Raw genomic sequence first — 23682 nt, forward strand, 5'->3', positions numbered from 1 at the left:
TCAGCACAGTAGTACATTACTAATACAGTACAGAAATCCAGAAGGATAATGAAGCTGCTGTGAGGACTGTGGAGGTGGTACCATCATGGACGTCATGATGTCAAACACCGAAATTACTAATCTCTTGGTGCCTCCACGTTCAAATACATATTGCCCAAACCGTAGAGGAGGCAGGCACCCTGAGGTGTACAGAACATGTTTAGGGCTCATCAATTTCGGTTTTCTTATTTAAAAAAAACATTTCAATTAAAATGAATTATTTTGAATACTAAAAAACAGGTGAAAGTATGATGACAAAATCAACACTGTAAAAATCTGTGACAAAATCTAATTATAGATTTTTTTTTAAAAAAAGGCTAAAGGCTGCACTTTACAGAAGTGTTGGAAAAGTTAACAAGTCTCCCAATGTCTACTGCACGACCTTTTCCAGGAACTTAGGAACCTTTATAAGAACTCAAGAACTTTTCTTATGTTTTTCTCTGAGGAACCAGCTCCAATAAAAGCCCTGTGCACCTTCTTATGACTCAGGAATTATTAGGAAGTTAAACACAAGACGCAGGCTGCTGCAGCTTGTATTCAGCATCATTCACATGATAAAGAATCACTGGATTCCACTGGTGTCAATATTAGGATGAGCAGAGCTTTCTCGTAATTTCTTGACATTAAAATCAAAGTTATGTAGTTATTCAATTCAGTGTAGTTTTTTTATTGTAAAAAAGCACATAGGCTCTTCTTTGGAGTTTTCAGTCTCCATTCAACCTCTCTTAAAACATCACCAACAGTGTGTGTCAGGTACCTTTGAAATTAGATGAGAACAGGTTTAGTTCATTTGCCTCCTACATCACAGGACCTGCAATGTGACTATTGCACACACGTACATTGCAATGACGATGCTCAAACTATATATTGTGCAGCTCTAATCACAACTGTGTTGTTGTTTTTTTTGTGTGTGAAAACTGTTGTTTTTATATAACAAGGAGTGTATTCTATTAAGGCTGATAAATGAGTCTGTGCTTAAGTGAAAAGGCCTGGCTTGAATTAAATTTAACTTCCACTCAAGGCTTAAACCAATCCACTAAGACAATGTATCCTGGTGTAGTCAACACTAACTCAACACAGGCTAAAACAAGCAGCAGTGTGAGCGTACACAGAGAACAGAGGCAGCCCACAACAGCTGATTATCAAAAAGAGGACAAGATGTCAGAAAATGATACACAAGATATACAATCTTACTTAACATTTTTTTTGTCTTCACAGCTTGAGCAAATGAGTGAATGAATAAATAACTTCAAAACTTTGGCACATGTTTTTCTTAAACTATAAATGTTTAACTTTTAAATAAAAGCCTGTTGTTGGCTTTTGAAGACAGTAACATTGGTGAGACATGATTTTTCAACTTAATATGTTCTTTGAAACTAAAGTAAACATGTAATATGCTTGGTCACATGCTTGGTCACATAGAAAAAGGTCTAAACCTTTGTTTCTGCACAGACAGAAGTGATGTGAGCAGAAAAAGACACTTGAGGGAACTGTCAAATTACCAGAGTTACTGAACATGGATTTCTTTAAGCCACAGGCATAGAACAGATCTCTCACTTAAATTAGCCAGATTTATCAAAATAAGCCAGGCTTTTCCTTTATCCACGCTGATGGAATAACCCTCAGACTAATTTCAGTCTTCACTCTTTGTTTTTCAGAAGTGATACAAAAGCAAACAGGAAAGTGAAAAGTGGGGTTCAATTCCTAACTGAGTTTCTGGGGTTCCTTAGTTCCTGGAACTCTTTGGTTGAAATGGGGTATTACAGACACATATTTGATACATTTTGCTATCCTTAAAGTCTTAACATTGCAACTAAATATGTTATGTTTGTTATGAAAATGGTGCTAGAGGAAAGGTTGAAGAGTGTCCAAACCCTGCTGCCAGAGGAGTGTTTATACTGGATAATTCTGATACACTCCAGATTCCATTGACAGAAGTTTCGTAAATTCAGAGACTTTTTTTCTAAAATATAGAACATTAAAGTCTGACCTGCAATCAGACATGCTATAGCTCCATCCACCACCAACTCAAACAGCACATCCTCACCCTTGGTCACACTGCTTCTTGCATTACTGAATGATGGCACTAAATGTAAATCATGCACTGCAGAGTCAGTGCAGAATTATATGTAAATCTCATGGCTATCTGATGGCTCATGATCTTGTTTGACTTTCAAAGCTCTTGTGTAAAACTGAAACTTTAAAGTATTGGTGGTGGTAAATGAAGTGTCAAGTTTCATTAGGGTTCATCATTCATGTCAGATTTCATGGAATAGTGTTGTCAAAATGTCATGCTTTGAACTGAAATTTGAATCAAATAGAGTTTTAGGATTTGTGAGGCAACATTTTGCAGGGGGACACTCAGTGGACTCACCTTTAACAGTTTTGTTTCTGATGATACTATCACTAATTAGTGTATTGTCTGAGGTGTACTTGCCACTGTCTGTGGTGATTTGTTGCAGCCTTAACTGATTAATGTTTAAAGAATGGAAAACCAGATCAAATCCTGGTCAAAAATCAACTTAATATCATCTGCTAGTTTCAGAATAATCTGTCTTCAGCAGTTGAAATCACTACAAACTGAAATTGATGAGCCTTAAGTTTTATGAATGGCACTCTTAAAAGAATGGATAACACAGCGATAGTAGTCAATAAGCCTCTTCTTTTCTCTCTTTTCATTTGAATCTCAGTCCTACTCACTGCTAGCCACTCTTCATTGCTTTGGCACAGTATACGTCTGATCGATGGCACTGCACAAGTGAACAGAGAAAAGGACAGGATGAAAGAGGAGGAAAGCAGTGTCACAGACTTTCTCCTTTGACTTGCTCATTGTTATTGAGTCCTGGCGAGGGCTTACTCTTCATGCCCTCAGTGCCCCCCCGCGACGTCTCCTGGAAGAAGAGGTGTGGCATCCACATTGACATGACGATCCTCTTGTACTCCCTGCGGAAGTTCTGGTTCAGCAAGCCATAGATGATGGCGTTAAGGCAACTGTTGAAGTAAGCCATGAAGTAGCTGACCACAAAGAGCCACTCAGGGATGCGAGGGGCCACCACTTCGGGGTTGATAGCAACAGCCAGCCCGATAAAGTTGAGTGGAGCCCAACAAATTGCAAACAGCACGAACACTACAAACATGGTGATGAAGTTTCTCAGGTCACTGGGCTTGATGCGAGGACGGACTTCTGATTTGACTTTCCGCCTCACCTGGATGACCAAGATCCAGATCCGCAGGTAGCAGAAGGTGACCACAGCAATGGGAACAAAGAAATGGATGACCACCACTGTGATGGTGTATGACGTGCTGACTGTCTGTGCAAATGTGCATGAGTAGACGCGTGGGTCATACTGCAGCGAGCCGACAAAGAAGTTGGGCACGATGGCGATGACCGTCAGCAGCCAGATGAGCGCCACCAGCAGCAGCGTGTTGCGGTAGCTGTACAGCTTGTCATAGCTGAAGCTGTGGCAGATGTAACAGTAGCGGTTGATGGCGATGCCTGTTATATTGAAGATGGAGCCAATAACGCTCAAGCCCATCAGGAAGCCACTCACCTGAAAGACACAGAGAGGGAGAGTGTAGTGTAGTTTTCCAACTGTAACCTTGTGTTAGCTGCTTACCCTTCATCCGGGTGCTTGTTTCTGTAATACTAGGCTTTATACACCAGGGTGTAAATAGCAGCATTGGCTAATCTACTTGGGGTGCAAATAGGATCTGCCCTGAATGTTTCTGCATCCTAGAACCATAAAAAGCTCTGGGCAATTAACTGAGCAGCCAATCAAGAGGCCAATCAACAAGGATGTATATATATAATTGAAGGAGAAATACAGGAAACCTTATCTAAAAACCTTACCTATATACCAACATATATGGTATTATTTCTAACACCATCCTCCAGTCTAACAGTGTCAATGTAATGTAAGAGGTGAAGATCTAACAGGAAATAGCAGGAAAGGCTGCTGAACACAAAAATCATGAAACAGATTTGCACACTGACAGCTCCTGTTAAGATTATTTTTATAAGGCAATGTTTCAGTCTAAGAGAGATCTTTGTCAGGCTTTTTTAAGTAAAAGTGGAGTTCAGGTTAAAATTGCCAGCTATTTGAGCATAACATTAGAGCTGAAAAAAGTTCCTCTTGCAAAAAAGATGATGAAAGAAAAGTGTCTTGTGTCTCCTATTATTTCTCTCTGTAGAAAGGGATCCTGGAAGTTGTTTTGCTTAGCTCTTACTTGTTTTGGTAGCACCTGAAAGTTATACAGCATTTATATTCTTTGTATGTGTTTTCCAGCCATCTACGTGGCATTTCATTTCTAATCTTACTATTATTATTTCTGTCTACTGTGGATACTAGGGGTGGAACAATAGACTCATGCATCTGATGCATTGGACTTAAATGTGTAAGATATGAGTGCATCGGTTCAGACAGCTTGTATTGGTAAAAAGCTGAACACGAATCAGAAACAAATCGATGCAGCACTAGCGTATCGATACATCTCATTAGGATGCGTATGTTTCATTTTTGGCATCAGGTAGTTGCCACTGTTAACTTTCCTGTCTTCTCTCTCCCACTGTCTCTGTCTGCACCGCTCTCGCTGGATGCCTGCTGCCACAATCACAAAAACAAGCGCTCTGTCCTCCCTCACCTGTGTTTCCTCTTCATTTGCTCAAAACAGACTGCGCTGAAAAGAGTGACAGAAGTGACATGGTACCATGTCACACCACCAAACTTTCATAACGTATAAGTGTAGACTAAGTTTGGGTTTCATAAGAAAGATGAGAAATGCTGCTGCAGATCATTTATGCAAAACATGTCGGACAGCAAAGAACAGAGACACGAGTCTGAGCCACAGAGACATCATGTCACTGTGAGAGCAGGTAACACTTCACTTCACATGAAAACTTCACATGAAAAAGAGCAGCAGATCATCTTACTGCAAAAATACTAATATTATAATATAAGAGTTTTAAAGTTTGTTCACAGATTCTCATTTAGGCTACAGTATCTAATTTACTGATTTACTCATTTATTTATTTTATCTCATGACTCTCATAATAAGATGTTAACACCACTGTAATGTCTCCTTCTCTCTGTCTCTGCTGTTACTAGATTTAGTAAAAATATCAAGATTTTTTTTGCAACTAACAACACTCTACAAATGTAGCATTAACTGAATCAAAATGTAAAGATTAACACATTGCATTGTCTTGTATTGCATCATATCGTATCATATTGTGACAGAGCTGAATCGTATCGAACCAAATCGTTGGCCATTTAAAGATTTATAAGACATCATATCATTGAACATGTATCGAGATACATATTGAATCGGTCTCAGTCAGTGAGATACACACCCCTAGTGGACACACATCTATTGCATGTCTGTCCTTCCTGGAAGAGGGATCCCTCCTCTGTTGTTCCGCATGGTTCTCCCTGCTCTTCCCTGTCAAGTGCTTTTTAGACCATGGTTTTTATACGAACAAAGTTGACTTGATTTGAGTTGAACTACTGAAGTAAGTTCCAAGTTGTTTTAAAAACTAGGTACATACCAATATATTAGCAGAATATTGGTATCTGTTGATATTTGCATCATTGACATAGACAATAAAATTAGTGGGTGGAGCAACAATGTCATCACCCATTGGTTTGTGGACTACCATTTTGGCATCATGGGGGTCGCCAGCTTGTTTTTTTTTAAGCCAGAACATCTGAGGTACCGATGAGAGCAGGGGGCTGTTTGGTTTTGGCTCATCCATTCAGCAGGAAGTAATGGTGGCCTGATCGTGATCTTTCTTCTATTACAACTAAACAGTCATTAAGTTTCTGAAAAAAAAAAACTTTAAATGAGAAAATAGGCAATGTTTTAACAAAATACTGATCCATATTTGATCAATGTCTAGTTTTACAGCTTGATCTGAGTTTTGGGAACCCTCTGTGTTGCACTGGACAGGAGAATGATATCACATGGTAGCCCAACCTTTTATGTATGTATTTATTTATTTTATTTTAAATTTCCATTATACATAATTTGTCTCAGGATTACATATACCCTAGTATGTCAGAATAGTTGTTTTTAAAGTATGGTATGCTCTTTTTTGCCACAGCCTGCTGCTAAAAACTACCTGTCCTGGAATCTGAGGCAGAGGCTATCTGCTCCTCTGTCAAACCAACGTTTTTGTAGGTATGTGAATGTGCAGTTGGTTCTCACACTGTGTTGAATGACCAACAGTGAGGCACAGACTGATCATGCCTCAGCCCTACAGTCATTGGCTGGTCCATATCATGTGATATCCATTCCTTCTCACTCTGGACCATTCCCCTCTCTGCCTGGGTAGCGGTGTATCTCTTATGGACAGTAGATGTGAGTGTGTATGATTCTCTGCTGTGAGTTAATTCACTGGTAACCAACACTTGACCTGCAGAATCTAACCTAGCAGACGGGAGAGATTACACAAACTTTCAGACCACCCTGAAAATCTTTTTTGCCTCATTTAATACACCTCTATTTGGGCACCATTAGTTGCACAAAGCACATCAAGACAGTACTCAATTGCTCATGTTCACTGTAGCATAGCCTCATCAATGGCATCAGTGATCTTTTGCTTCATGTTTGAAGCATGAATGTGATTAAAAACTTTGATAACCAGTGAGTACATAGAACTAATCTGATTAACATATCTCACTAATTGCTTTTGTAATAACTTTTTTAATTTTTACAGAGACTTTGTGGACACCCTGTATATATATATATATATATATGTATGTATATATATATACATATATATGTAGCTCTGGAAAAAAATTAAGACACCACTTCTCTAAATCAGCTTCTCTACATGTATGGCAGCCATTCCATTCCAGTGTATGCTGAATACCAACACAAGCACACCTCATTCTACTTAATGAGGTACTGATTAGATGATCACCTGAACCAAATCTTATTTAACAAGGAAGAGTATAAAAACCACTGTTGTGGTCCTCACTATCTTCTTGCAATAGGACCAGCTAGAAAACAGTGCTGTAGTACCTCAAAAGTAATTGGAATCAAAAAACAACTACTGACTATGCCAAAAGAGTTGAAAGGAAAGGTTTTGAGTGAGGAAAAGATGGGTTCAATTCTGGCTTTATTGGCAGAGGAATACAGTGAGTGTCAGGTTGCGTCAAGCAGCAGACATTGGGACAACAGAGTTACAGACCGGGCGGGCAGAGGGCAAAAATAACTTTCCACTGACCAGGATGTCCGCCAACTCATTTTAATGTCACTCAACAACTGTAGGACAACATCAAGTGACCTACAAAAAGAATGGAAAAACTAAGTGCATGGTGAGAACAGTTCGAAACAGGCTCCTAGAGGCAGGGCTAAAGTCATGCAAAGGTAGAAAAAAGCCTTTCATCAATGAGAAGCAAAGAAGAGCCAGGCTGAGGTTTGCAAAAGAAGATAAGCATTGGACTGCAGGGGACTGGGGGTCAGGTCATCTTCTCTGATGAGTCCAGTTTTCAGCTTTGCCCAACACCTGGTTGTCTAATGGTTAGACAGAGACCTGGAGAGGCCTGCAAGCCACAGTGTCTCGCACCCACTGTGAAATTTGTTGGAGGATCGGTGATGATCTGGGGCTGCTTCAGCAAGGCTGGAACTGGGCAAATGTGCCTTTGTGAGGGATGTATGAATCAAGCCAGGTACAAGGTTATTCTGGAAGAAAAGTTGCTTCCTTCTGCTCAGACAATGTTCCCCAATGCAGAGGAATGTTTTTTTTTACAGCAGGACAATGCTCCATGCCACACAGCCAGGTCAATCAAGGTGTGGATGAAGGACCACCAGATCAAGACCCTGTCATGGCCAGCCCAATCTCCAGAATTGAACCCCATTGAAAACCTCTGGAATGTGATCAAGACGAAGATGGATGGTCACAAGCCATCAAATGAAGCTGAGCTGCTTGAATGTGTGTTTGTGTTAGGAGTTGCATGAAGTCACCCAACAGCAATGTGAAAGACTGGTTGAGAGCATGCCAAGACGCATGAAAGCTGTGATTAGAAATCGGGGTTATTCCACCAAATATTGATTTCTGAACTCTTCTTAAAGGGGAACTATTATGCTTTTCCTCTTTTCTGACCTATAAATGTTGTCACAATGTTGGATACTCGTGTTAAACGATTCCAATGTCAAATACTGAGGTTCATGCATTTGGAAGTGAGCCCTGCAAGCTGTTTTGGATGGCTCTGCACGCTGTGTTTTACTGTCTGTCTGTCTGTCTTCTGTGTTTTTTTAACGGTGTAGTAACATTGACATCAATGCGTGCCAGACTAACTTATATGGTCATACCCTGGCATGTGCTCTAGGCCTGCCTGCTCCCCCGCTCTGCTTCGGAAGTTATATCGCTGCTCTGAGGGGTGAACTATGAAGTGAGATTAATGTGTTAGCGAGCTATGTTGAGTCTAAAGCCTGGATTTTCAGTGTCATGAAGGTGGCTCTCTTTTAACCTGGTAACCATGGTAACTTATACTAAACTCATAATCTGGTCGCAAGCAGGTTATGTTCAGAGTTTCAAATTAAATCGTCTGTAAAACGCGCTGTTCTTTAACTTCCTTCCTTAGCTTTTAAACTGAGGGAGGACGTTAACATTGAAAAATTACTGAGCTGTATGCTCGTAATATCACCGAACGAATCCATATAATGTAAAACATGTAACAGCAGCGCAAACTGTCTGCATCGCGCTGTCATGATGGTAACCTACGTTTGGTGATGCAGAGTCATTTTCCCCGTTTGCTCCAGATCATATTAACACTTTAAATTGACATGGTATATAATCCACACACTAAAATAATGATGAAGCAACTACAGACACTTTGAATACTTTTTACTGTTATCTGTTTTGTCTTGGTGATTTTGCAGCTCAGATCACTGATTAGAAAATTCATCATCATTTATCACGGACTATCTTAAATCAGTTACACTCATTTTACGTTGGTTTGGTCAAAAACTTCAGTGATGTCCACGTCTCTGTCATCATAGGACAGTGTCAGACAGACTTCATCATGTTTAAATCTGCTGTATGGAGTTTTATTGTTTAATGTGCAGTTTTCATGTTAGAATAAATGGCAGCATTAAGACCACATTTAGTCCATCAGTCATTTTCTGATGGCATTCTTCTTCTCCTGCTTTATTTGCAGCAACAATGTTCATTTTTGCCGTAATGTATATTGTATATTTTCCACAGCTCATAATTATAACAACTTGATGATTTTGACTTAAGTAAGTGACTCGCGATCGTTTCATTTCATGTGGAAGGAGAGTCAAATGATGCAACAGATGCCCCTTTTATATGAACGCACACAGAGTCTGAAGACAAAAGCCTGGATTAACTAAGTGAGTTGATAACCACCATTGTGATACCTGTCTGTTGTCTGTTATCTCTGACTGAGGTTTTAGGCTTTGTCGATCCAGATAATGCAGAGAAAGCCTGGCTGTGTTGAGCTTCCTTCGTAGTACAGCCCCCTGCTGTCTACAACGATTTCAGTGTTAATACGTTGAGCAATGGCTCCCAGAAAATGATTGTTCGGGTGTGAGGGAAAGTTAACTTTGTTTAGCTTTCCTAAAGAGGCGAGCACCAGGCGGAAGTGGATAGAGTTGCTTTTTCCTGGCCAGCAAAGGAAAAATACCTCAGTGTTTGTCCGTCTACGGCACTTCACATGGGACTGTTTTGTCAACATGGGCCAATACGAAGCTGGATTAGCCGGTAGCTGGGCTCGGCAGCGCTCGCCAGCCCTTTGGAAGTCCTCAGGAGTGTGACCAATCACAGCGGAGTGGGCACAGACCGTTTTCGCGGGATGCAGAAAATACAAGGAAGAGATGCAGCGAGAGGCACAGCGTCCTGAAGATCTACAAAGCTTTCTGCGCGGGCGATCGTGTGTAGCTGCTCTATAGGACTCCAAAATCAAATACAAAGGCCCGAAAATGAGTATAATAGGTCCCCTTTAAGTTAAAACATTACTATTGTGTTGTTTAAAAATGAACATGAACATGTTTTCTTTGCATTATTCAAGGTCTGAAAACACTTTTTTGTTATTTTGACCAGTTGTCATTATCTGCAAATAAATGTCCTATATGATATTTTTTATCATATTAATATTTTTATTTCTAATTTGGGAGAATTATTGTCAGTTTATAGAATACAACAAAAATGTTCATTTTACTCAAACACATACCTATAAATAGTAAAACAAGAGAAACTGATAATTTTGAAGTGGTCTCTGATTTTTTCCACAGCTATATCTATATACACCCAGGCAAAGATTGCAGTACATGTTACTTATTCGAAGATAGTGTAGTGAAGGGCTGAAAGGCTTTAAAACAGTACAGTTAAACCTCAGCATCGGTCTAGAATATCATAGTCAGTGTATCCAAAATACAAACACTTTAGAAACATCAGCATTAGATATAGAGCCACGACTCACTTTGCACTGGGTCTCACCCAGTGACCAGCCGTCATGGAAGATGGCATACAACACCAGCGGGTAGGGGTAGAATGCAACCACCAAGTCGGCGAAGGCCAGGCTCACCACAAAGACATTTCCTGCAGAGGACAGAGGGAAAGAGACAGAGTCATGTGACATTGTGACTGAAAATGTAGCAGCAGCAGCTCCATGTATATGCATCACCACAGCTTGCCCATGGCGGACCTGCTAACACTGTCAACCAATCCATCACAGTAACACAGGCAGCTGAAAGAAAACACTGAGCTTAGAATTGTGTAATGTATGCACACATTCATATCCTTTCACAGCATCACACTGAATCACAGCTTCCTTCTTCTGTCAACCAAATTCACTGCATTAGGTGGACAAGATACCACAAACACATTTCCATCAAAAGCATTGTTTTATAATGTAATACAGTCTAAACTATTCTAAACCTTTTTTTTCAGTAGCTCCTTCAATCTACCACAGCAACCACACACTGACTCCACTATCAGAGCCTCCAGTACTTCAGCAGTGATACTACCACCATGACAGAAACAAAATCCTGTTCATGTTATAAGAAGACAACAAGACATTTGTCCCGATATTATGACAGGTTTGCAAGTGATTCAGTTTTTATTATTATTCATAACTTGTTAAAGAGATAGGTCACCCAGAAATGAAAATCCAGTCATTATCTACTCACCCTAATGAATCTCCCAAACAATGGAGGTGAATGGCATTTTGGGGCTTTAGGAGTCTTGGATTACACCAGACATTTGAAAACTGGTCATCATTCACTTCCATTGTTTGGGAGATTTTGCATCACTGCTTTCCTGTGAAACTTCAGCAGAGTTTTGTGGACTAAAAAACTAAACTCGACCTTCAGTTGGTATGAGGGTGAGTAGATAATTACTGAACATTCATTTTTGGATGAACTATCCCTTTAACATGATAAGTAGGCTACATATAATGTTATAAGTTGGTATGTTGTTATAACAAGTAATGTCCATGTGGCAACAAAACAAGAAGATCAAAAGATCTCGAAAAAAAAGTAGAACTTGAGGGAAATTTTTGTGCAGCATTTTCAGTGCAAACTACAAAAAAAATAAAATAAATGCAAATATATAGAGTGCAACAGATATCAAAATATAAACAAGGTTAATGGAAAGGTTGCGTCTTGGTGGGTTGCATGTACAACTATGGACAATGTCAAATGTGGAGTACAGGTATGTTTTATGGTTATTCAAAATGTTCAGTGATTATTTCTGATGTTGCATGTAATATCCTATTGTTGTACATTTTGTTTGTTAAGATCAGAAAGTTATAATTATTGTATTTCACAGAGAGACAGTATCCCAGAGAAAAAGAGAGAGTCTAAATGAAAACAGCAGACCAAAGCTGAAATGAAGGCTGCAGCCACCTCAGTATGGAACACCATTTAAGTCAATATGCAATGAATGAATGAATGAATGAATGAATGAATGAATGAATGAATGAATAAACAAATTATGAATAAATATGCTTATGATATAAATGATTAAATGAGGCAATACATACATAAATAAATGTAAATAGAAATATAAATGAGTCATTACATACTGTAGTTCAATCAGCAGGGACAGAGTCCAGCCCCCCGCGACTCTGAAAAGGATATTATAAATAATGGCTGGATGGAAATAAATAAATACCTCATTAAGACATCAAGACCTTAAGGAACAGCACAGACAAATCCAATCTGTTATTTCATATCAAAAACCTTTGATGTTTGGAGATTTCTGCATTTTTCAGTGACTGGACAGCGAGCACATCTGCTCTAGTTTAGTTTAGTTTAGTTTATTAGGATCCCCATTAGCTGCAGCAAATAGTGCCGCTATTCTTACTGGGGTCTGACAAATGTCCTTACAGTTTCTATGTCCCGCAATGTTTCCATTCATGTTTTCAAAACATATTTCAAAATCAGATATTTCCTAATCTCTAATCCATATTTGAATTACTGTATTAGATTACATAATATATTCTGCTATAAGCCATCCTCTAAATACACTAATTGTCAATATATAAATTTTTTACAGTACTGATATCCAAACAAATGATTTAAGCTATTGTTACATTTATTTATGGGTAACTGTGGGATTGGAAATGAGGATCCAGTTCCACAATGACTGAGATTTATAAAAAATGTTTCTGTCATTGTGTGTACACACAGTTTTAGTCATGTAAATCTACACAGTTTAATGCACTCAGCCCCTGATCTTCTTCCAGAAAGAACATATATACTTCCCATAATGTTGAGCTGTTCCTTTACGCCAAGTTACCAAGGAACAAGACAAGTATTTATTACCCATCATCCCCTGGAAAATGAATCTTTTCTGAATGGCAGTGAAATGAACACAGTGTATGAGGTGGATGTGTAAGATCCTGAATCATTTCAGTGCACTGTGAGGAGGACATGTGATCAGGTGACAGTATCACTGTAACAGGAACGCAACAACACACACAGTGACACACAACATTGTGCTTTCTCCTGCACATCGACACACAGCCACCACCCTTTCACCATTTATTTCCTGGCACTGCTGTTGCTATCCTCCATCCTGTGACCTTTGCGGGCCGCCCCTGTCCTCCCAGAGGCCACCTCTGTTCATCATTGAACGCCAATGAAAAATTACACATTCTCCTGAACATGAAACACAACTAAATATAGAAAAGTGTCCAGGGAGAGCAGTAATCTCTCATCTCTAATCTGTTTCATGGAAGTCTGACCCAACATACCTCTCATATACAGCCAAGACAGAAAGGAGAGGTGGATGCTGGAATACTATCGGCAGGAATTAAAGTTTAAAACATTAGAAAAAAGACTTACATAACAAAGACAGGCATGATCAAACATAAGAAGGGACCTATAGGTCACTTCAGTTTGCCACAGAAAGAGATATTCTCAGCAGCAGAAATAAAACTACACACACATACACCAGTGCTGTTCCACATTTCAGCCACCTCAGGCACTCAGTCAGCCCACAACTGATCCACGAGAGGCTGCAGAGGATCTGTGCTCTGCTCTAAGCAGTGGGAGGGAACAATCTCCTCTGCTTCATTCAGTGTTGTTAAAAACACACTGAATAGGTGAATAGCTGCGTCACTGTCAAGGCGGCCTGTGCTCCAGCAGTGCTGTCTCAACAGTGACGTTCCCCTCACCCTTCAGATGCCCCCTGAAATGCAACATGGCAGACAAACCTGCCAGACCTTGCTGACAAAGCAACTGAGGTAACCATGCGGAATCAGCACAGGAAGTGAAACACGACCACCTCATATGAAAGAACATCGATGTGACACGGAGGCATAGAGTCACCATTTCTATCTGAAAACAGACATGAGATCTGGTCTTGTATTTATCAAACATTGGTGAATCAGAAGTATCCTTTTTAAACACTGAAGTCACACAACAACACAAACAGCTGAACAGATGGAGGCAGAAGTACCAGCAGATCCTTTGTTCTGTGAGGTAAAATGAAAACTGAAGGGAGTGATATTTGTCTTCGGCTATATAACAACAGTTTCAATCTCAATAACTACTCAGAGTATTAGTTACTTTTAACCACTGATGTCACAGTGGCCTCTTCAAACTAGGGTTAAAATTTTTGTGCATTTTCCTAAAGAAATAGTTGAAAATGCTAACAATTGATTAACCATTAATAATTTATAGGATACAGAACACATTTTTTTTCTCATTTTAAGTCAATGTTTAATTTCCTTTATTCAACAGATGGGTCTGCCAGAAAAAAACGATGTCAAATGAGGTGCAGTTACAGCCATGACTACTGAGTAAATCTCTATGAATACATTTTTAATTGCTTAAATACTTAATGGCAATTAATCGATTAATGATTAATTATTAACATCCTTACTCTTAATCTGTACTGCTGCAGTGTTTTGTTTTTTAATTGTATGTCTTTGTTTTCATTGGCCCGTTTCTGATCAAATCACCTGATTGACTACTAAAATGCAGATAAAAGGTTTGGATATTAATTCAAATTGCACTCAGTACTCAGCTATTATTTTAAAAGAAACTAAGTAGATTACATCTTGTAATGCATACTTAAGTACAAATAAAAGTAAAGACTTGAAAATATACTCATAAAAGTACAAGTACCCAAAAATCTATTTAATTATGGTAATTTGAGTATTTGTAATTAATAACTTCCATCCCCGTTAATAAGCACCTCATGCAACCCCACATTAAATAATCTGAACTATCCCTTTAAAGCATTTCATCACCTCTCTCAGGCTGTGAAATGATTACCATCTGTGTTAATATTTAGGAGTGTCCTAAGCTGTTAGGAGCTGCAGGAGATGGAGGTCACACAGAGACAGACTGTGGGAGGAGGAGATTTAGAAATGCACTGAATGACAATGAGCTTATTAAGATATACTGTTTTGACAAAAATCTAATAGTTTAGTAATAATTACTTTGCAAATGAGATCACAGACTGTTTATGCAGTAACCAAGGTCTTTGCAACTACACACTCTTGGCAGTCAGTAATAAATCAAACTTTAACCCACTATTATATCAGTGTACTTCACTTTGACTGCCTCAGGTGAGGAGCATGACTTTCAGGGTTATCAGTGGGAGCAGATGACAGTTAAGAACACAGTCACTTTCCCCTGGATGTCATCTGCTTAATGCTGATTAAGGATATCCCCAAAAGCCATGGATGATGACCCTTTTCTCCAAGCTTATACTGCAGCTCATTTCACCTGTCACAACCTGTGTGTGTCCATATATATGTATGTGTATATATTTTCTTTGTTAATTAATTGACTACTAGTTGTTTAATTAGAATTCAGAAAATTGTGAAAAATGTTGATCCACAACAAATGTTGTCCACAATTGAAAGATATTCAGTTTAAAATTAAAATAGTTGGCAATATATCAGTGGTGAACTGTCACTAATAGAGCTCAGACTTCAATCTGGCCAAAAACTCAGCAAGACACACCAAAAATGTAGCAAAATGAAAAAATATTTTGTTGGATAAGTGGCAGGCAGCAGGTAGCTGGCCATGTGTGTAGTTGCCACATACAAAAAAGCCAGTAGAGGGCAGCTAACACCACACAATGACAGCAGAAAAAGTTGAGTGAGTGAGTGAGTGAGTGAGTGAGTGAGTGAGTTTTCTTTACTTAAACTTGTATTAAACAAGAGATAATTTTCATTTACTCTGTTATCCTAGTTTGGATAAGTTATAATTCAGATACTGATATCAAGAGCTTTAATAAGCTATATAAATCATTCTGAGGGCCCTATCTTATGCTCATCTAAAGCGCAAGTGTCAAGCGCGAGGCGCAATGGATTTAATTTATTCAAGGAGTGTTCACCTTTGCCGTCCTGTGACAGGGGCGGGAATGATATTTTGCCCTGCCCCGCCCTTTGTGCCACCAGCGCAAAGCAGGATACACCTATCAGATGTGCCCAAGTGCCTTCATTAATTCACAGGCGAGTTTAGGCCGAACATGCAATAAACCAATCAGAAAGTCAGCTCTCATCACCTTTAAGAGGCAGGTGCGCCAGCAGCACAAGCGATGGCAGCATGATGGCGGATTTACCAGGAGGAAACAAAGAGAAAAGAATTTCAAAGCAAGGAGACAGATCTCCTGTTTCCAGGAGTGACAGCAGGAGAGCACACAATATATGGAGACAGCAGGACGTCTCTAAAACAGCTTCATGTGTAAATAATTTATTTTACATTAACGCCTGCAAAAACCAATACAACAAATGAACTGCAAATGTCATGCAGATATGTAACTGCTTATATTTTAAACTGAAGCACGTTGAAAGTATGTTGTATTTTATAATTAATTATCATCATCATTATTAACTCTGCTGGCTGAGGAGTGGGGAAGGAGATGGTGCAGTAGAGAGGGGAGGTGAACAGATCCAGTCTAGCTGGCTTCCCGGTTCCACTGGCCCACCTAAACCAGGTGGAGGAGCAGATATGCGGCTGTCTGCGCTCCTCCTTCTTCTCCTCTCCCACCTAATCCTCATCTCCTCCTCCCATCCTGCTCCTCTGACCCGCTGCGAAACCATCAGAGAGAGTTCCTGAAGTTTGAAGTGCGCAAAATTACACACAGATATATCCAACCAGCTCTGATAGAAGCACACATAACTTTTTCTCTCAGGTTGGGCCGGACTCCTGTGGTCAAATATAGTGTCTTGTATATTTTATATGTTATAGATCATAATTGTTTAAACATTGTTTTTCTGGATCATAACAAACACGCAGACACAAACACTACAGCTGCTCCAGCTGTCATGCTGACTCATCTGATAAAGATGATCTGACAGCTGTGATCCCGTCCCGTGTGCACTTTGCAGGTCTGTTTAGATTTATTAGGCTTTATAATTATGTTTTTTTTTCCTTATTATTGAGTTTATCTTTAAAGACACATGCGCGCACGACTGTTTCACATTAATGAAAAGTGTTCTGTGATTGTGGAGAAGTGAATGCTCCTCAGCCAAGCGCGAGACACATGTTAACACTTTTATCTTCAATATTTACAATTTATTGCTGACAGAAAACATGTTTAAATAACACTTAACTAATCGACACTCCCGTGTGAGGAAGAGAATGACCATAAATGAAGGTGTTTTGTGATTGTGAAGACGTGTTCTATCTTGTCCTGAAAGACCACAGACTTTGCACTTCAACCAGGTTTTAGCTGGTCTGAAGCACAAGCGGTTTTCACCCCAATGCGCTGAGCACAAGATAGCAAACGCGCCCGGCCACATCTTTGTTTGGCCTTCATGTTTAGACCTCCCGCACTCAGAGGCACAGACCCAGTGCAAGTGCATTTGCTTTCTTACACTCATGGCAAAAATGGCACTTATGCTGGTGTAAGATAGCAAAACTGCTTGCGCTGGCAGTGCAATGGCTTTGCGCTGGGCGTAAGATAGGGTCCTGAGTTTCTTATTTCTCTGTTTCAGTAACACACACAGTTACATGTAGCAGAGATCTCCAGTTCTATTACTTCTGTCCACCGACACAACTCTGTCTGCTGCGCTGCACTGTTGGAAGTAGCTTTGAAAAAGAAGATTCAAGTGTCTGAAAATGATTTTCTAAAACACTCAGGGATGAGCACAATTTCAGTTTCTTACATAACACAGTCCTTAGCAGATCCTCCACTATGCTGCGAAAGTCCGCCTTGAAAAAGACAATGCTATCAATTTAGCCACCTAGCAACAGCGTTAATCTTGTCTGCTTCATGTCAAGCAAGATATCTCTGTCCTTCAGGAAGGACTAAGGGGATTATTTTTGGCCCCACCCACTGTAAATCAAAATGTGATTGGTTAACCTGTCACTTTCTAAAGAAACACACAGGCTGTGGCCTTCTGTCCCAGTAATTAAGTCCTAACCAATGAGTGAGCCAGCTCTAACCTTTCTCTGCTTAGAGACAACAACAAAAAAATAAAAATAAAAAATAAAAAAAAGAACAGCAATAACACAAATAGTAGCCTACAACTTGCCACTAACAACTCTAGAGTCTATCTATACCCAATACTCATTATATACCCAAATGATTCTGATCAGTTTATCACTCCATACTAATTATACCCTCTGTGAGCCACTGGTACAAAAATGTAACATTTCATACATACACATTTCTGCTGTTTAATTCAGAGACAGCTGGGCTGCCATTCATCATTGTGACCCCTGCCTCCCACTTACTATCATTCAGCTCAACAATGGCCAACATTTGAAAGCATCGCTCCTCTCCAGCATTGAATCACAAACCTTAAACCTTTGCCAGCAAAACAAGCTGTTAAACATGTCACCTTACACAACTGAACCAAACATGGCAACCAGTTACACATTATTCAACTATTTACAACAGGTTTGAGATGAAAGCAGTAAGAGTATTTAGAGCCACTCGGGACTCAAGTCATCCACCCTGCAGGTGCTACCATGTGACATGATACAACATTTCCACAACATAATCCCAGCCAGCCTATTCAAAATACTATAAAAGAATAAGAATAAGAATAAGAATAAGAATAAGAATTTTCTACACATTTTACATTTTCTCTCATTTTCCATGTGTTTTCCATGATTGGAAAATGAGTCAACAATTTTTTCCAGGACGTGTGGGAGCCTTGCAGAGAGGAGTACAGAAATGGACAGGGGTTGAGTTGTGAATTTCTTGTGTTTTTTCCACCATGTGAGGCATAACGAGATTTGTTCTCCATATGACTTGTGACATGTACCTATAACCAAGGTAACCACTCTACACATTAAAACAGTGTCACTTTGTCAAACACTTCAAACTTTAAATGTCAGCCATGAAAACTAAACTAAACAAAACTAAACTACAACAGACAGGTCATCATAATTTCTACAGTGTGACTCAGACTATGGTAAAACAGTGACATCATTATGAACCATCCTGCTCCTTTATAAAACAGTTTCATCAAGTTTAACTGTCACTGTGAATCCACAACAGATTCTAACAAGTCTGATAAACAGATCCTGGACTAGATTGTTGCAAGAAAAGACCGGCAGCAGATGAGGGCAGCCAATAGAAACATTAGCTTCATTATGTGGTAATGACCTGCAGTGAGTATCGACAAGAGACCTTTTATCACATTGCACTGCAGCACTGCACACTGACAGAGTGTGGTGCAGTCACAGTCCAGAGGGTCAGTGTGAACTGTAGAGGAGGAGTCCATGTGATCAGCAGGATGAACATGTGCAACAAGATGCAGAGCAAATGGCTTTCAACTGGAACACTGTGACACATGAAGGGTGAGTCTCACAGCAGGTGCCAATTTCCAGATGAGACCGGTTTCAGATTCAAGTGGAGGTCACCCTCTGCTATCACGCCATCTGGTTAATAACAATCCTCTTGATGAGCTGCAATCTGGGTTCAGATCCAAACACTGCACTGACCAGGCAAACCACTTAACTGCCATGGGTTCTGATCTTTAAAGGGATAGTTCACCCAGAAATGAAAATTCAGTTATTATCTACTCACCCTCATGCTGATTGAAGATGAAGTTGATGAAGTTTTGTTTTCCTGTGAAACTCCAGCAGTGTTTTGTGGACTAAAAACAGTGTTGCAGAATCTCCCAAACAGTGGAAGTGAATGGTGACCAGTTGTCAAATGTATAAAAACAACAGAATAAAAATATAAAATGCCTCCATACGGCGCAACTGGTGTCGAGTCGAATCTTCTAAAGCCCAACATGCCAAGTTGACTAAAAAAAGTTATTTCCCCCATGTTTTTAGCCTGAATCTTCATTGTAGATCCTTAGCTTGGAGCCACATTCATATGAACATGCACACTGTCTGAGAGGGCAGGTTTTGAGAGACGTCCTTTTATTCCGTTGTTTTTTTACGTTTGAAAACTGGTCATCATTCACTTCCACTGTTTGGGAGATTCTGCAACACTGTTTTCCTGTGAAACTCCAGCAGAGTTTTGTGGACAAAAAACTAAACCTGTCCTTCAATCAGCATGAAGGTGAAGGTGAAGGAGTGAGTTTTCACTTTTGGGTGAACTATCCTTTACATCTGCAACACATAACAAGCAACACAATGCAAAATGTTCTCTACCACTGGTTCCCAACCTGGGGTCCACGCCCCTGTTAGGGGGGTACAGAGATCACAGGGGGTCCCCAAGGCTTTGTCTGCACTAAGGTTGTAAAAATTAGATTTGCACTATATTAATGTTAACTAAAGTCAAAATTAATACAAAAGTCTGCCCTCAATTGAAAATAGTAGATCACACCACACCACTTAGTAGACCACACCTCTGTGACCTCTCAAGCTCTGTGATAATGCATCATCGAATGATGTGTCTATAAGCTACTTTTTGGGTTGTTAAGAGAAAAAAAATACTAGAAAAGAGACATTTACCAATGGCGAATCTTTTAAGAATGGAAACAATAATAACAGCTTTGGAATGAATCACTTACTCTTTTGGCATATTGTGTGTGTGGACTGTGAGGGCAGCCTTTTAAAAGTAGGAGGGGCTCCAAGGATAACAGGTTGGGAACCATTGGCATAGATTATGGCTCCTAATGAATGCACAAGAAGAATATAGCAGCGTCCATATCTGGGATATTTTGGCTTAATTTTATACAATGGAAGCAAGTACGTACGTACCTTTAGTAAAGGTGATCATGTGGTGATTACCTTTACTAAAGTCAGTAGTTTACAAGGATACAAGGTGATTTTATTTATCATTTACAACAAGGCTATAGATATAGTTTCCTCTTTGATTAATTGGCTGGCAATAAGTAAAAATGTAAAATAAACTATTTTACATGGTGGAGTGCTAAGGATGAATGAAGCAGTCTGACAGCCTGAGGGAAGAATCTGCTCTTCAGTCTGGTGGTACAACAGTGGATACCTCTGTACCCTCTGCCTGATGACAGCAGGGTGAACAGACTGTGACTCGGGGGGGGGGGGGTATTGCCTTGAAGTAATCTCTGGGCACACCAGGCAGCTGGTCAGTGCTGTATCTTGTCTGATAATGGCCATAAATGCCCTGGCAAGGGGGATCAAATATGGGGTACAGGTCTCTCAGTCCAAGAGAGAGAAGAGAGATGGAGAAGAGGTGTGCGCTGCTGGAGAGAAGTGCAATGGAGCAGAGGAGTGCAGCAGTGGCTGTGAATGTTCAGTTTTGTTTGGCTGCAAATAGGTTGCAACACATTTATTTAATCATTGTGCTCTTCTGCGTTAAGGATTATTGAATGAAAATAAAAATGAATGCATTCACCAAACAGCTCATTATAAATGACTCTGAATCAGAGCGTCTCCTCGCCACACTAACAGCAACCCTCTGTGCAAACTGCTGGGCCAATTAGCACCTTCCTTTCAGACATATTAAATACAAACGTAGTCACAGTTACCACAAATAATTTACAGGCTTGGTAAATTGCAGTATGTGTGCCAAATGAACCGATTTGCATTTTCTCCTCCCAGTATTTTTCACACTCGGGTAGAAATGTTTCATATTACATACTCATTAAGGCAAACATACTGAATGGACATTGTGTGCTGCCTTCCATAGTTGAAAGACGTAATCCTTAATGTGCAACGTTAGTAGATCGGCTTGCACACGCTTTTACACATGTAAATCAGGCCCAATGAATGTTAACCAGGAGATCATGAAAATGTTTGTAACTATCCTCCTCATATTTTGAAAATGACCCGTCCCTGTCCATTTTTATGACAGACAGCTTGTCACCCTTCCTTCCAGTGTGGCTGTTTGGAAAAGCTATAAACACTCGTGCAAAGTGGTCAGAAAGCACACCGTATAAACTAGCTTTTAACTTTTCTAGCATAGTCCAGCCATTAGCGTCATACAGTAACTTCCACTATGAACTCTGTGCAGCATGTTTCAACTCTGCAGTAAGTGTCTGTGAAGCCAACTTTTTTTTGCTCAGTTGTGAATTTAAATGTATTTTCCCTGCAGACACCTTAAACTAGAAAAGCTACAAAAAGAAAGCTTAACTAAGCCTCCATACCTCAGCTGCACACTTATAATTTTACACACACACACACACACACACACAAAAAAAAAAAAAAAAAGGCACCACAAATCAAAGGTTTTGCACTTTGCTCAGAGCAGCCAATCACCTTTGAAAACACACATTTGCATCTGTTGAAATGCAAATGTGCAACATCCGAGCAGGCTTTCATCCTGAGGCCAATTTGTAATTTGTTGTTAACAAGAATATAGATTTTGGAATATTGCTTGAAGTAAAAATCTGCAGTGCCTTGTCAAGGTGAGGTGAGGGTGGAGAGGTAGAGGTGGGTATCAGTTGCATACACTTCTAGGGGCATATTCTTCCACGGCTGCGGCTTGTATGTCGGAGGAGTCGATCATTTGAGACATGCCAAGTGGACATGTGCAATAAACTGCTCCCTGAAACTAGCCAACACTCCCACAGGGCAGACATTAATAATGTAGCAGTGATGATTCCCCATCTGCACAATAACATTCCCATCAGCTTCATCTGTCTTCACTGTGCCCCAGACCCTTATGTCTTTACAGCTGATTGAATGCCAACATAATCAATGTGTGTGGATCAAAAACTGTGCAGAGGACTCATGGGATCACCATTCATAAAATCACACTCTGAAAAAGATGTTTAATATGTTTCTACAATACATGCGATGATGTGAGAACACATGGCCACAGTGCTTATTAAGTTTTTATGTTATATTGTGTAACATTTTATATAATATTGATGAATTGACGTCAGCAGTGGCATCACTGGCGTTCCGTTGACGGGGCTGCTGAGTTGAATGGGATGATCTTTGTAAAAGCATTCACAAAAAGCCTGCATGATTAGCGCTCTCCACTGCAGAGAGAGCTTCTCCACAGTGTGTCATCATCTGAAGGGCCATTCTCTAAAATGCTAGCTATGTGTAGACTGGAGCACAGCAGCAGGAGTCACATGACCTGCACTGGAGTGGGTGACCCAGCAAGCAGAAAACAACAGCTTGGTTCAGTGCCACAGAAACATGGTGATATCTGCTGAGAGAAGACAAGACAGCAACTACAATTCATAAATGCTGAACATTGTATCTACTCAACATACTGTACAGCCTCAGCCCTGTCACTGCACCGAGCACAAATATCACTGTAGAAACATGTAGCAGGTATGTATTAAAAAATAAGCAATGTCTAAATAATCCTTCAGATTTTTCTCTCTGAGTGTCCTTTTAGTTTGTCACAAAACTCTTACACATTACATTACACAAAACTTGTAAACACATACATGCATGTGAAAGACCAGTGTTTCCCAAACTTTTTTCCCTGGGACACCACTGTCACCCAATGAGAAATAATTTCACTTAGGCTGAGTTAAGAGGTAATCTCACAATAATATAAGTGCATTTAGATGGAATTAACTCTTTTTTTCCTCAGAAACAAAATAGACATGTTTTAAATGCTTTATAAAAGGTTTACTAAGGAGAAAATGCTGCAAATCTAAGATTTATATCCATAGCCTTTTGTTTATTTGGAGACCCAAATAAAAGCTCCTGTGACCCACCTTTGGGTCCCAACCCAGTCTTTGGAAATGACTGTGATAGACTACCCACTACACTGACCGACGATTTGTCATCAACCTCTGATACTGAAGTATAAGGTACCCTTTAGTTCCTGTATCAGATGCTGCCAGACAG

The 23682-nt window shown here is 39.8% G+C and overlaps 1 protein-coding gene across 1 annotated transcript in view; it reads right to left on the minus strand.

Moving 5' to 3' along the window:
* Positions 1–824: 824 nt before the first annotated feature.
* Positions 825–23682, minus strand: part of mtnr1ba (melatonin receptor type 1Ba) — an 81494-nt gene continuing 58636 nt past the window's right edge. Inside the window, exons 2-3 of the mRNA XM_084716762.1 lie at positions 10488–10606; positions 825–3590 (exon numbers count right to left, since the gene is read on the minus strand). Coding sequence (XP_084572888.1) covers positions 2841–3590; positions 10488–10606 — 869 coding nt within the window. The 3' untranslated portion in view covers positions 825–2840. The remainder of the gene's footprint in view (positions 3591–10487; positions 10607–23682) is intronic.

This window comes from Lutjanus erythropterus, chromosome 4 (genome assembly GCF_056507025.1).
Source record: "Lutjanus erythropterus isolate fLutEry1 chromosome 4, fLutEry1.hap2, whole genome shotgun sequence".
Classification (NCBI taxonomy): Eukaryota; Metazoa; Chordata; class Actinopteri; order Lutjaniformes; family Lutjanidae; genus Lutjanus; species Lutjanus erythropterus.